At 32.9% G+C, this 16,545-nt stretch overlaps 1 protein-coding gene across 1 annotated transcript in view; it reads left to right on the forward strand.

Annotated features, from left to right (window-relative positions):
- The window catches only part of MS3_00006037 (uncharacterized protein), a 48,591-nt gene that overhangs the window by 9,790 nt on the left and 22,256 nt on the right, over window positions 1-16,545 (forward strand). The window contains exons 8-11 of the mRNA XM_051214138.1: window positions 5,208-5,380; window positions 6,166-6,673; window positions 11,235-11,414; window positions 15,945-16,108. Coding sequence (XP_051067269.1) covers window positions 5,208-5,380; window positions 6,166-6,673; window positions 11,235-11,414; window positions 15,945-16,108 — 1,025 coding nt within the window. The remainder of the gene's footprint in view (window positions 1-5,207; window positions 5,381-6,165; window positions 6,674-11,234; window positions 11,415-15,944; window positions 16,109-16,545) is intronic.

The following is a 16,545-nucleotide window of genomic DNA, read 5'->3' on the forward strand; positions in this document are numbered from 1 at the left end:
AGATTTTTCAATACTTTGAATAAACTTGGTTTGGGTTTGAGATATCTATTTTGATTTGCCCCGTTTTTAATCTGAATTAAAGATAATGTGGAGACTGAAAACTGTCGTTTCATCATCAGTCCTGAATAAATTCTGATTCAGCCCGAATGAAACAAGATCATACATCATCCGCAGAAATTCTTAGAAGAGTGTAAGAATAGTTGTTGAGATATGCTTCAATCATAATATAATTTAGTAACCAAGTTAAGGTTAATGTATATTTAGCTGTGAGCCACACGTCTTAATATCGATGATTCAGATATTATAAAAACATAAGCTGGTGAAATGCATTTTGAACATAATAAATAATTTCATTATTGTCAAGGATTTAAATGATCCCATTATTGATATTCACGATTGAAATTCGTTAGGTCTTTGTTGGTATTCGTGCATTCTGTGTAGATTGCTTTGATATTCATATTTTGTCATAAGTTTTTATGGAATAGATAAATTTTAACTAGCATTGGGATCCAGGATGTACATCTTGTTTTATTTGGGATAAGTCAATCGGATGTATTTGTTGTCGTTCGCATTTGGACCATACTAATATCTATAATCCATTTATTCCTGGAAAGTAGGCTTGAGATTATAATGCTTTCACTATTACTACCATTCTTATGTGTTCAGAATGAATGAACTTAATTAAAACTACATTTGAAATCTTTACCCATGAAAGTATTTAGAAAAGATATATATATATATCATAAAAGATTTTTGTAGATATTTTAGTAATTTCTATAGTTGAGATCATAAGTCAATTGAAGCTAGAGTACCATGGAAAACCTGGAAGCAATGGACGACCGTTTCGTCCTATTGTGGGACTCAGCAGTGCGCATCCACAATCCCTCTAGTGTGATTCGAACCCAGAGCCTTCAGTCTTGTGCGTGAACGCTTAACTTACTGGAACACTGAGCCGGCATCTAATGGTGTTAATGTCTAACCCCAATTAATCCACTGTTGAGGAGTTCCATAACAGGACGAAACGGCTATGCAGTGCTTCCAGGTTTTCAATGGTGTTCTAACATCAATCGATTCATGATTTTAATCAAAAACTTAACAATCTCCACAACCCTTAAACTGATTCATTTTGTCATTTGAACTGGCTAAAACAAAGTCATGTCTGTTTTCTTTTTTTTTTAAAAAAAAAAGAAAAGAAAAAAGAAAGAAAGAAAATCAACGAGTGGTAATTTCATATGAATTAAACCTCTTCTTTTTTTCGTTTTTGATCTCAATAAAACAGATTAATACCTTCAGTTTAATTATTATTACACTAGATAAATGTAAAAATCTCATTAATACTATTCATATAGATATATATCATGACGAGTGTTCAAGTAGATTCTTCTCCCTCTTCTTCTTCTTCTTCTTCATCATCATATTGTGAGTGTAACTCATATAAACAGACGATATCATCAACGAATGTTTTATTTATTTACCTGATTTTAATTAGATGAAACCCATTTTGGTTTCATTATAATATACACATACATAGACATGCATACATATATACATACATGCATACATACTTACATGTACTTCTTGGGAAACTATATAAATGATATTACTATTAGAAGGGGGATTTTTGTGTGGATATTCTTAATAATCTTTTCAATAGTTGAGATCATGAGTCTTCAATTGAAGACTCATGATCTCAACTATTAAAATATTATTATTGTTTTAATAGATAAATGTGTATATAAAGTTTAAAGAATATGATGAATAGTGATCTTATTGATCAATCAATTTTAACATCAAAATTACTATTCTATATTTTTAATATTGGATGGGGTTTTGTGGATATTATATAATAATTTCAATGGTGTTAAGATCATGAATCAGTTGCAGCTAGATCACCATGGAAAACCTCGAATCACTGGACGACCGTTTCGTTCTATTGTGAGACTCCTCGACAGTACCCATACACGACCTCGCCTCCTGCGAGATTCGAATCCAGGACCTATTGGTTTCGCGCGCGAGCACTTAACCATTAGACTACTGAGCTGGTATCCAATGCTGTTAATGTTTAACTTCAATTAATCCTCGAAATTGAGCGACACATCCACCATTGTATTCAGTGAGTTACTATCTGACAACAGACCACCATGATGGTCTAGTTTCTACTGACTTATGATCTTAACCATCGAAATTACTATAATATCAACATATGCTCACTAGTGACTGGCTTCAAGAGGTATATTCTATATTTGTTTATTTTTTCACATAAAATTTTGATGTCTAGATGATAATTATCGTTATAGGATATAGATTATATACTTTAGATATTGATTTTAGTTGGAGTACCTCTGAAAACCAAACAGTGTTTTCGTCTTGATATGGAACTCATCAGTAGTGTATGGTAAAGATTTGTTAGTTTTCAACATTCAAGTTTAATGTTCAGACTATAATTAACATTTTAATATGTTAGTTATATGCTTGACTGAGATTGATTTTTACCTAGAGTATCACTGATAATTAAAGAGTACTAGATAACATTTTCATCTTGATATGAAACTTAATAGTAGTGTATATTAAGAGCTTGAAGTGCTAGTAGTAAAATTAGTCTGATTGATGAAAACGAAAGTGATTAGACATTGAGGGCATGAATACAGAAAAGAAATGAATTGAACGAATAAAAAAATGTAAAATAATTTAAAAACATAGTATCCAACAGTAAATAAAGAATGAATGTAATTTAATAATTGAATTAATGCGTCAGTTGAATCTAGACCATCATGGAAAACCTGAAACCACTGGACGGCTGTTTCACCCTAGTATGGGACTCCTCAGCGATGTGCATCCACGATCCTGCCTCGCGAGATTAGAATCCAGGATCTCTCAGGATCGCGCCCTAACGGTTAACTTTTAAACCACTGAGCCGAATAATTTTCGTGAATTTCTTCTCTGTTAATTTGTCTGTTCATTTTCTATTCATACGGATACAGTAAACTAAGGCTGAATTATCATGTGTTAATGCAGTGTGATAAGACAACAAGAAGGTTCTGGGTTCGAAGCCTGCGAGCGAGATCGTGGATGTGCATCGTTGAGGAGTCTCATAATAGGACGAGACGGCCGTCTTGTGCTCCCAGGTTTCCCATGGTGGTCTAGCTTCAATTGACTCATGATCTCAATCCAAAACTTAATAATCTCCACAACCCCATACTGACAATCAGTAATTTAATTTGCAATGAACACGAGGTCAAATAGCGATCCTATCTATTAATAGCTTTACATAGGGATAGAAAAGGTTGATTACACTAGTAATATGTAATATGTATGTTGAGACGAAATAGTCAACCTTTTGATCTAACACATTAACCTCCTAATAGATTAATTGGATATTTTTCGACAATTATTTACTGAAAATATAAATAACTGAAATCATTTCACTGTTTATTGGGATTTGTAACAACTCAAAGTTGATGTTATTGAGATTGTAAAGAGTTATTAGTTAAACGCTGATTTTATAATTATTATTCCATGCTTTTCATTTACTCGTCGGTATTGTTACTGTCTTCTTTTCTTGTGTCTATCTGACGATGTTTTTCTTTGTCCATTGTGCTAATGTGAACAGTGGAGATGTTGACTTACACACTTTTGTAACAAGTCATGGTTTGACTACATTTCTCGAATTGCTATATCAGCATTCAAAGAATGAAATGGTGATTTTACTGGAAAGTTGATAGTCATCTTTCTATGTATAATGGTCAGGTAGAAAACATTTGGCAGCAATAACCTCTTCCAAGCTGACTAAAGTCAGCATTCGTTGTTTTAGACGCCGTTTTGATGTTGAAAGTGTATAGAATACCAATTAAATATATAATCACCTTAACTGTGAACAATATTCTCACTCAAACGCAGCGTTCGAGGACTAAGTTCAGTAAATTCCATAGATCCAATTCTTTTAGTCCTCATCTATGTATCGTTTCCACAAGTGTATATACATTCAAAAATACACTTCTAGGTGACAACAGAAGGATATTACTCTACTTCTGATTGGTTTAAGGAAGATTTGGTATTAAATGCTGAAAAACGTTAGGCTTCACGAAAGCTTGTTTTTACTGCTGCTTTATTTTTTTTACCGATTCTACCTGAAATCTCATCCTTTTTGAATGGAAGATGGATAAGGATGAGCTTTTTTTCATGATGATTGTTTTTGTAGGACATTCCTCAGTGCATCGTAGTAAATTTCCTCAGATATCCATTTTTCATAAGATATTTTCCAATGTTTAACATCTCATTTTGTCGATTAAACACGGTCTTCTGGGCATGTTAAATAGGGTTTTCACTAAACACCGTTCGTAACTAGTGAGACGAAAACTATTTTACTTTAAGTTTAACGTTGGCAATAACCTGGAAAAATGAAAGTGATGTACAAAATTGAATTATGCGTCCTTTTGCTTTTATCACTTTAACAAAGCAAATGAAAATATCAAATATATGATGGAGTATAAACTTAATAAATTATAAAACTCTCTAGATATAGACATGAAACATGTGAAAGATGGAGTTAGTCCGATATGGAACGAAACGGTCGTCTTGAATTCCATGGCTAGCCACATTCCATCTATTCTATGCCATAATGGTTTTATCAAAATAATCATTACAGAATGGATGTATGCCAACTAAGCCTGATCGAATTTAAGTCAAAATATAAACAACGAGATAGTTGATAAACAGTATGATCAACAGTTTATTATTTTAACTTTTGAGTGGTTCACCAAATGAATTTAAATAATATGATTTTCTTCATTAGTATTATATTTGATAATAGCTATAAAGCTTATAGCTATAACTATAACATATTATATGCAAACATGGATAGTAGCTAGCAATGGAATCCAAGACGCGCGCCACTTCGTCCTATTTGGGACTCATCAGCTGGATGTACCTTCATCTCAGATTTGATGTTTACTCTGGGAATCAAACACGGTACATTTCGTTACAAACACCATCGCATTATCCACTTAGCTACAGAGTCCTGATAGCCACTTGCTTGTGCAATAGGATGAAGTTCAAACTCACTTGGTATTGTTTGTTCAAATCTTCTTATTGATGTTTAGGACTGTGATTGATCAGTCTCTTATTGGCATATGTGCATACTGTGTGTATTTACTGTTGCCCATTTTTGGCATTAGATAAATATTGTTTTATTTTTTGTGTCATTCTAGAAAAATACTTTGTCCACATTATCAGCTCTGGTTATTTCATGTCAAATATCTGAAGCTTTAATATTTCTACATTCATCTGGTATTGTACATTGTGGTGTTACACCGCATGCCATATATTTTTATGCAGAGGATCGAGTGAAATTAGGCAATTTTGAATATAGTCAGTTTATTGAGTAAGTGTTAGTGTTTATTTGTTTTGTGATTATACTGATTGATAGGATTTATCAATTAGTTAATTGGTCTAATTGTAATTAATGTCTTCTCAGAGAAGTAGTTTATTTCTAATCATAGGGGTGGACAGAACAATAGTTTTGTGTTCGGTACTCGAGCTACAGAGATTGTTGAATTATATTGAAATTACAAGTAGAGTTCAACTGAGTCAGGTGTGATGAATGTTTCTTGTCAAGACAATGAAAGATGGTTGCGTAATATCAAGGACTGATCACATTTAGACTTGCATGACCATGTGTTTCGGCTCAGTGGTCTAGAGGTTAAACGTTAGCGCGCGAAACCGAAGGTTTTTAGTTCAGTCTTTAATGGCGCGGTCACAAACGCTCACTGCCGTGGTGTTCTATACCAGATCTTCCAGAGTTTTAGTGATTGCCTAACTCAGATTGGTTCGTGATGTAGGTCTTTTGATTTTATAGAGAGTTTTAGATATTGTAAACGTAATTCTTATAACAAAGTGAAATTGGTTGAATGACCAATGGAAATTAACAGGTTTTCTTCTTTAATTTAGTAAGATCAATTGTTAGTCTTACACTAATGTAAACAACGTGAAATCTATTTGTCCTCAGTTCGAAACCTTGTCGGGTTATATGCCTGCCATTGTTGTGAAATATATAACTGGAATGAAATAGTCACCTATCATCTTATTTCCCTATTGTTTTATATGTAAAATTAATATTGGTAGTTTAATCACATGGGATAACCAACCTTTTTCCTTTAATATTTCTAGAATCTTCGAGAATCAAGGAAATGAAAATAGGTATCATTCAAATAGCTCATCGATTCGCAAACCAAAATCTCATTATCACCATCATCAGTATGATTATAATTTTTTCAAAGACAGCAATCATCATCACCAGTTACCTTCAATATATAATCTACTTCTTGGAATTTATTATTTACCAGCTCATTGTTTAACTGATTGGTTACCATATGAATTATATAATTCATCGAATCCATTATTTCATTATGATCATTTTTCTGATATTTTACAATCTGTATCATTAAATGAAATTTATCAAATTATTAGACCTTGTACAACTAGTGATGTATATTCATTAGCTAAATTAATTCAATTTATGCTACCTACAATTCAACAAATCAAAGAGAATCCCGACATTTATTCATTTAATACACCTAATAATCTATTTGCATTGATTTATTCAGCATTAAAGATGAAACCAGATGAACGTATATCAATGAGACAATTCAATAGACTATTGATACATTTATATTGGGTAATTTTGTTTCTCTGAATGGATGTTTCATTATTACTATTTGAGTTGTATTATTAAGATATAAAATTAAAACTTGAGAGTTTTAAGTGCTTCTATGAACCTCATTGGGCCCTAAACCTTTAGCCCCCAAATGTCCTTGTATTGTCAAGGGTGTGTAGAGTTCACCCTCCCTCTCGAAATGCCCTCACATGGCCAAGCATATAAAGACACTGATAGAGAAGTCTTACTCGTTACCTTCTCATAGCAAGGGTGTTGTTTATGAAATTGAGAGGATAAAAAGTGAATATTCGGCGCTATAACCGGGTTGGTGGATAGAGAGAATCCATCTATGGGAGTTGGGAAACCCTGACTCCAGACCAATGGTGTACATGGGCTCCAGTATCCTGAAGGAAGTGATACACATTTCCCTATCAACATTTTTACATAGTAATCTATCGGTTGTTGTTAAAATATTTAATTACTATGAATTACACATATACAACTCAAATAGATCTGAAAACTACTTATTTATATTTACAGATTTAATGCACTGACAACCAACTGACAATTTCTCTGAAATGTCTGGATATTGATTGAATTCGTCACCTTGAAATATCTACATGAAATTGTGAGTTGTCAGTAGCAACTGAATGACATAGTTTCCAAACATAAATATCATCGTTAACATTTTCAAAAGAATTTTAAATTTTATACAGAACAGGTAATAATCGGTAATAATATTGAAATATTGAGTACTAGCACATTTGAACTCCTTTCAAATAGTTCCCTTTATTCTCTTAAAGGGAATAAGAACAAATAATGCAGTAGTATAACGTGAATTCATTTTATTTCGTCTAGTACACGTCAGTTGCTTACAGCCTGTAATATTTAGTGATCATAATTACAAAATGGGTGCAAACTACTTATATAAATAACTTTAGTTGGAAGTTGTTGTAATGACACATCAGTAGAGTATCGCGAAGATGTAAACAAATTCAATGGACTAAATAAAATATTACTCTCGCCCTTCCTGTTATGCTGGGTGATTGATTCGATTATAAAAACCTCTACATCTCAGAGGAAGCGCGGAATATAGTGGACAGCTTGGATGCAGCTAGACAATTTAGACCTCGCAAATGACCTATTTTTCCCATCCCATGCACAGTAAAAAATGCAAATGAAGACAGTTAGTGTAACAGCAGACTCGACATAAGGGAAAAATCAAGATCCTCAAATGCAATACAGAAAGCTATGTCATTCAGTTGCTACTAACAACTCACAATTTTATGCAGATATTTCAAGGTGACGAATTCAATCAATATTGAAACATTTCAGAGAAGTGGTCGGTTGATTGTCAGTGCATTAAATCTGTAAATATAAATAAGTGGTTTTTAAATCTATTTAAGTTGTATATGTGTAATTCATAGTAATTAAACATAGACTACTATGTATAAATGTTCATAAGGAAGTGTTTAACACATTTAAATAAACATGGTAACAATAATCTCAAAATGAAAAACAATAGAGCTCATAATATGTCAATCATGCATTAAGAACCTTGATGCTCTTGTCGACTAGTTTCATGGAATTTCTTACTATTCGAAGATAATTAATGTCTAATTTTAAATAAGAGCATATTTGAAATGATTTAGAATATTTACAGTTTAAGATGAGGATTTTACTTCTGGTATTAATCTCTGAGCTGATTGATTTAATTGTTAAGCTTTTATCAGAATGGGTTTTGTGGAGAATTTTAGAAATTTCACAGTTTGAAATCATGAGTCAGTTGAACCTAGACCATGACTCATGATTTCAAACTGTGTTAAGCTTTTATTATCTATCTGAATGATATAATCAGCACATATCTCAAATAGCTTATTTTTCTTTGATTCTACGTATTGATGACGTTATTCAGATGGAAAGTGAAAGCTTCACGGCTGAATCAATGAACTAACCAACTTGTAAACCGCAATATCAACAAAGGCATATTCATTTCACTTAATTACGAACTACATTCTATGCATTTGTACTGAATAATTTTGTTATCAACTATTTCTTTATTTCCGTAATTAATAAATAAATCATAATAATGAGAGTTATTGTGTGGTCATACCAACCTATTCCATTCACATGGTTCATGTCATTAATTAAAAGCATGAAAGTCTATTGTATTGTTGCCTAAGGTGACATTGTTAACACAATAATATCTTATGTTTATTGTTGTATTACATTTGTAATTATTGATACTGATTAGATGAATAATTCGAAGGGGACAATAGAATATTATCAATTCAATTTTGGATTTATTTTATAACATTTTCATAGGTAATGTATACATACACACAAAATACTATATGACGGAAGGGGTGCAAATAGCTAAAATCCATTCTTGGCAGTATTAATACTGATATAACATGGTGACAATATCATTCATGTCAGTAGTTGTTGTAATGTTGAATCTACTTCCCTGACATTACCTATTGAATATCGAGACAAGTTGGAAATAGTACAATATGTGCTGACCTAATTACCTACACCACGTTATAATAGTTTATAATATCATCATCTAGTTGACCTTTTACTTTTTTTTATACATAAATGTTCCTAGCAAGTACCTGTGTGATCAGTATGAGAAGGGATTTTTGTGGAGATTGTAGTAATTTCAATAGTTGAGATCATGAGTCAGGTTTTCCATGGTGGTCTAGCTTCAACTGACTCATGACCTAAATTATTGAAATATGTGTGATCAGATTGTTCGACGCTAATAGTTCTGATAATCTTCGTCTTCTTATTACACTATCGAAATTTATCAAAGGGATTAATTGCTTCATATTAACAATATGAATTAATAAAGTTATTTTATATACGATAGTTGGAATCTGGGTGTGATATACTTCTGTTTGTGTTCTGTTTGTTTTGAAGTATGGAATATTTTCACTTATATATTATTCACGTAAAATATTATGTTGTTGTTGCTTCAGGACTGGTCTGCGTCAACACCTGAACTAAGGATAGGGAGTGAAGTAGTCGAACGCGTTGGCAACTTCACTTATCTTGGAAGTCTGATCAGCCCTAATGGGTTGGTGTCTGACGAAATCTCAGCACGGATTCGAAAAGCTCGCTTGGCTTTTGCCAACTTGCGTCACCTTTGGCGAAGGCGAGATATCCGTCTATCAATAAAAGGACGGGTATACTGCGCGGCAGTCCGTTCTGTTTTACTTTACGGCAGCGAAACATGGCCATTAAGAGTAGAAGACACTCGTAAGCTATTAGTATTTGACCACAGATGCCTTAGAAATAGTGCTGGCATCTGCTGGGATCACCGGGTAAGTAATAGTGGGGTTAGACGCAGGGTATTAGGGAATGATGGTAAATCAGTTGATGAGGTTATGAATCTTCATCGACTGAGATGGTTGGGCCATGTGTTACGTATGCCTGAACACCGATTACCACGACGTGCAATACTATCCGGTATTGGAAATGGTTGGAAGAAAGTTAGGGGCGGCCAAACCAAAACGTGGCATCAGTGCTTGAAGACACTAACTTCTGGTCTGAGCCAGGTTGGTAGATGCAGACTACTTGGTTGGGGTTCGCGTGACTATCGTAACCAATGGTTGGAGACTCTTGGTGACATGGCTCAGAATCGTTCACAATGGCGTCGGTGTATACACTCCCTGTCTTCCCTTAAACTACGAGGTTAAAATCACTTCATATCTTTCTTTCTACGAACCAATTCTTTCTTCTTGTACTATATCTCTGTAGGCAATCTTTCTCTTATATATTACCACCTTTGACCTAACCACTGCTGTGAATCCGGTGTTCATCTTGTTGTGCTGATGCGGTATGGCAACCTGGACCGATGTACATATGTGCCTGGTCCTACGTTGTAGCTGACTGACTGACTGAATATTATGTTTGATTTATCATCATAGACATACTGTTAGTATTGACGTCAGTAATAATAGGGAATGGTAAGCGCAATGACTGCAGGACTTCTATTGAATTCACTACATGTCTTATGCAGCAAATATTCGTATTAAACCGTTGTGTTTGAAGAAAGAGCTGGTGAACAGGTCACTCGATGAATTGGTTGTTGACTATTTATTTCACCAGCTCACTTTTATCTGATCCACTTCATGGAACCACGGATTGTTGAATTGAACCATACTGTTAAGTTCAAACTACGTAATTAGTGTTGGTGGGATAATTACGATCAGTGGTTGAAGATATTGTGTTTTATGTGTCAGAATCGGTCACCATTGTGAAGATGAACTCATTATCTTTTGCTAGGTCAGTCAGTGCTATTTCTATAATAGTTTATTCCCTCTTTTCTTAGCCTATTGTTCATTGTTTACTCTTTCTTACTATCAGTGATACTACTATTATTTTAACTCTTTTGTTACATATCTTGATAATTTCATATCTCGTTGCTGATGCTACTTTGGCAGACAAATTCACATCTTCAGGATGAATCATTTGAGTAAACAAAGTCGATTGTATAAATAAAATTAGTCATTCAGTGAATTAATCCATTCTACAATATAACTATGATTACAATTACTTATTTTCATCTCTGTTACAGGTTGAACGTGATCGTGAAAAATCATTTCATGTTTCATTTCACAACATACCTCCATGTTCATTAAGACTTTGTAATCATAAATGGAAACCACGTTATTTTGAACCAATTCATCAATTTTATAATATAAATCATGATGAATATCCTTTTTTAAGTAAAAGTATTTCTCCTATTCATTGTCAGGTATGTTGGTTTTTATGAATTAATGAATTAAGGGTTACATATTTTTCTCATAGTGAAAACAATCTGTAAATAGTCATGGATCTTTTTTCATACTTGTCGTTTGTTAATTAAGCTTAGATAAGGCTTTCTGATGTCATTATTTATTGTATTATAATGATCAATGAAGGCGAGGATCGGCAAAGAGGCGAGGATCGGCAAAGCAAGGGTCGCATTCCTACAATTGAAGAACATATGGAATTCAAAACAACTGTCAACCAATATCAAAGTAAGAATCTTCAATACGAACGTCAAGGCAGTTCTACTGTATGGAGCTGAAACTTGGAGAACTACAACAACCACAATCAAGAAAGTACAAGTATTTATAAATAACTGTCTACGCAAGATACTCAACATCCATTGACCGGATACCATCAGCAATAGCCTTCTGTGGGAGAGAACAAACCAACTTCCAGCTGAAGAGGAAATTAGGAAAAGACGATGGAAATGGATAGGACATACATTACGCAAATCGTCGAACTGCATCACGAGGCAAGCCCTAACTTGGAATCCTGAGGGGAAGCGAAAAAGAGGAAGGCCAAAGAACACATTGCGTCGGATAATAGAAGCAGATATGAAAGCGATGAATTACAACTGGACGGAGCTAGAAATGATTGCCCAGGACAGGGTTGGATGGAGAATGCTGGTAAGCGGCCTATGCTCCTTCACGAGGAGTAACAGACGCAAGTAAGTAAGTAATGATCAATGAATGAGTAAGATGGCATTCAAATATGGTATTCACTATAGACAACATAAGTCACAGTAAAATGTTAGATTATATTTACATGATCAACATCTTGATAAAATGTATAAGCCATACTTAGAATTCTCAAACAAATCTAACATAAAGTTGTGATATGACTTCGGTTGATGGTGCCATGAAGTTGATGCTAGTACATATTACTTACTACATTTGTCATCATCTTACACAATTTAAGCATAAACCTGGCGTAATTAATTAATATTTTACAAACTGGTCAACTCGTATATTAAAATTGAGAAGACCGTTGGAAGCCGATAGTTACCACAATTCGGATTGTTTCTTACATCAAATATTTCATCATTATGTAGCTAACGATCAGATGTATACATTCAGAATGTACAGTAAACTAAATTGCTGAAATTGTGGACAAAGATTAGGGATAGTAAGTGCGGTGATACACTGTCATAATCCTACCACTGTTGAACATCAGACGTATTCATAAATAGATTAAGTTGTGTACAAATCTTCTTCTAGGAATAATCAATGGGATTAAAAGTACTCATTAGTATTCTGAATGTAGAAGTAAGCTGAAGACTAAGCGTAGAACTAAAACACTCAAAGTCAATTTAAGCATTTAAACATTTTGGTATATGGACTGGATGAGATCGTTTCTATGTTGTTCCGGAAGATTGTTGACTGGGTGAAGTCTATTAAACCGATTGTTCTATTTGGAAGACACTAGATATATCTGTGAATAAACTGTTATGATTACCTATACTGTTGTCCTCAAATCATCCATCACCATACCACTAATATTTCGGCCATTTGTTGCTTGATTGAAGAATGTGATATGTTCTACTATCGTGTTTCACATCAGAAAAATTGTGAAATGAATTGATATTATCATTTGACAAAAGCTGAGTATAACAGTTTCTTACAGAAACGGAATTTCATTGTATTTATAATCTGTTGGTTAAATAAATTTGATTTAGTTCCTTGTAGTTCTCCAATTCTTACAACTTAAATGAATAAGCTATTCACTTGAATGTTTACTACTTACCTCTTGTTTGTTATAATCTGTGTAAGAAAGATTGTCACTTCGAACTTAATGTTACAAGAAACTTTTGAAAGTCGAACAATCGTGAATCTTGTGTCAGTTAACATATGCACTCGTGAATTATTTCGATATGCTCAAGAATTGTATTCGTGGTCGTTGTGCAGGTTATTAAAAAAAAGTAATAGTCCAATGTTCATTCATAATTTTCGCAAAGATAACTGTCAGATTGAATTAGTTTACCGATTACCTAGAAATTTCATTCTTCTCTGATTATACGTGGCATCAGTGCTTGAAGTCACTAACTTCTAGTCTGATCCATGTTGGTAGATACAGACTACTTGGTTGGGGTCCACGTGACTATTGTAACTAATGGTTGGACACTCCGTGTGACATGACTCAGAATCGATCATAATGGCGTCGGTGTATACGCTGTCTGTCTTCCCTTAAACTATGAGATTAAAATCATTTAATATCTTTCTCTCGATGAACTAATTCTTTCTTCCTGTACTTTATCCTTATATAAAATCTTTCTTTTGTATATTACCACCTCTGAATTAACTACTTTTATGAATTTCGTGGTTATCTTGTTGTGTTAATGTGGTATGGCAACTTGGACCGATGCATATATGTGGCTGGTCCTACTTTGTAGCTGACTGGTTGACTGACTGATTATACATTTCATTTACCATTACTGTAATTTGACTACTACCGTAGCAATGAAATTTTGTATACAATTTCTCATTACAATTAAGTTACTTAAAGGTTTTATTTTTTTTTAGAATGTGGAACTGACTATGTTCTCCACTGAAACAATATGTTCACTTATAGAAAATCATTCATTTCAATATGTATTCAAGAATAGCTAGGCTTCATGAAATGTTAACTCTTATCAAAGTTTAACATTAGCAAATGGTCTGTATTTAACTAAGTAATTCATGTCACCGAGAAAAAGGGTCAATCACTATAAAATAAATCACCATTATTTTAATATTTATGGATGGTGAATTGAGATAGTAAACCACGGTGAATTTCATGTCTACTTTCATGTTTAGTGAGAGATATTTATATTTTCCTATGCTTCACTAAGAATCTCTCTAAGAAATTGATTAAAATTGTTTCATACTGTAAATAATCCTAATCATTGTTATACAGGGGGGTGGGAGTGGTTTCGAAAATCATTAAATTGCATAGATTCTATCATAGAATGATTTGAGTTAGGTAGCTATTAGAAAACTTCAAGGCATTGGATAATTGTTTTATTTTAATAGGGGGTTTTGTTAGCAATGTCTATGCACGACTCTCTTATAGGGTTCGAATCTATGATTTAGAATAATCTTAATGAAGTATTGATATGACTTATTTTCAATTCATCTTTAATTTAATAACAATTAATTCGAATCTACTTGATTAAGTTTTCACGTTATATATTTCCAGGTATTAAAGCATATGAATGTAATGCATTTAGTTCATTGTATTCATTTGAACTAGGTTTTATTTGATCATAAAATGTATCAACATTTCCTTTGTTTATACCAATCTATTTCATTTATATTAGTTATATTATTAATTGTCAACTATATCATAAAGCGTGAAAACTCTATTATACTGTTGCCTAAGGTAACAAGATTAAACAGTAATATTGCATGTTTGTCATTGTGTTTCATAAATACTGACAAACATCAATAACAATTCAAAGTAGATTAGTAGTAAATGTCGAAGAAGGAAAACAGAACTTGTAATTAGTTTCAATAGAAATAATGTTTTGTTACATTTTTATAGATCATGTAGAAATTCATATGTAATTAGAAGTTAATAGATAATAGGTAGTAATTGTAGAAAGAGGTGTAAAGCGGTGTAATTTTTAAATTTTGTTACTATCGTGATAGATTAGTGTACGTTGTCACTATAATAATAATAAAAGTAATCCGTTTTTAACATATAAGTATGTTTCCTTACTTGACTCATTGTGCTTCATATATAATATCGAGTTAACCGTTATAGACTAAGGCATATTATTGAAGTCTGTTAATTATGATAACTAATAGTTATTTGTTTAAGTTAGGTATAAAACACAACATGTTACTTCATCGCTGATACTACTACTAATAATAACAACGGTTATATGGAAATGCATCTTATCCAATATGAGTTGTTTTATTATTGATCTTAGTTGATTCTTGTGTTTGTAAGTGTCATAAGCGTTATTTTGCATATAAGTCATTCAGATGGTGTTAGTTTCTATGGTAACCTCCTTCTATTTATGATATTCTTAGATGTCATCATTTCTTCTCAGTATTTACCACCTGTAGTAAATTGTTTAAATAAGTTATTTTTTGTGCTCACTCTTTGTATTGTGTTCAATAGGATGAACCTCACTTTCTCCGGTGGATTTCCGTTGCTTGCCGTAAGATTAAAACACTATAAAGATAATAAATCGGAAACCACTCTCGAAAAGGATTTTGTAATTGGCCTTAAGTTTACTCTAAGGCCGTCAAAACCAACCCTAACCTAGTTTTCCTTCCCAGGTCTTCCAATAAATAGTATCCTTTCACAATGTGTTCACTTCTTTTTGAGGTTATAATTGTGCACACAGTGACAATCATAGTACGATGTTTTTGTGCTTGTCAACACTTTTTACTCCTGCTAAATATATTTTGATTCATTTAAGTATTGATTGTACCTCTATTTACAATAACATCTTATCATTATGATCAAATGTTTTTCTTTACATTAGACAATGGGAGATGTTACTGACAGCGAAAAATACAGTATCAATTCGAAAACGAAATTCTTCGGCTGTCTATCATCTAATAATTCAGATAGCCCTGAAATTATCGCTGACTCCATTCAGTCGATAAATCGAAATGCTTTTCAATTATCTACTTCAGATAGAAAAAAGTAAGTGACATTTGTATTTCTTCATATGTACTGAATCCATTTAATTTCATTTACAGTTTTATGAGAACTATGGGAATGGTTAGTTGAATTGGATGGTTGACCAAAATTTCAATTAATTGTAGAAGTGGAATAATAAAATAATTTAACATTTTCAGTTGTTATACAAGCTTGTCTGATGGCTTCCTCAGTTTTATTATTAAGAAATCTTAATAATGATTAACTGAACATCATTGATAATCATTAAGATTTGTATATAGACAGTAATACTCTGCGGTGGTTTAAACCAAAATGGTCATCCCCATAACTTTCGACCTTAATATCTAATTCACAAGGGAACGCAAATAGTTGCTTATACTATTTTTTCCCCTTGGTATCTGTATAACGACCGAACTGCCAATACTCGGTTTGAACGCAGAACTAACAAACAAAAATTTATT

The sequence above is a fragment of the Schistosoma haematobium genome, chromosome 2 (assembly GCF_000699445.3).
Source record: "Schistosoma haematobium chromosome 2, whole genome shotgun sequence".
Taxonomy (NCBI): domain Eukaryota; kingdom Metazoa; phylum Platyhelminthes; class Trematoda; order Strigeidida; family Schistosomatidae; genus Schistosoma; species Schistosoma haematobium.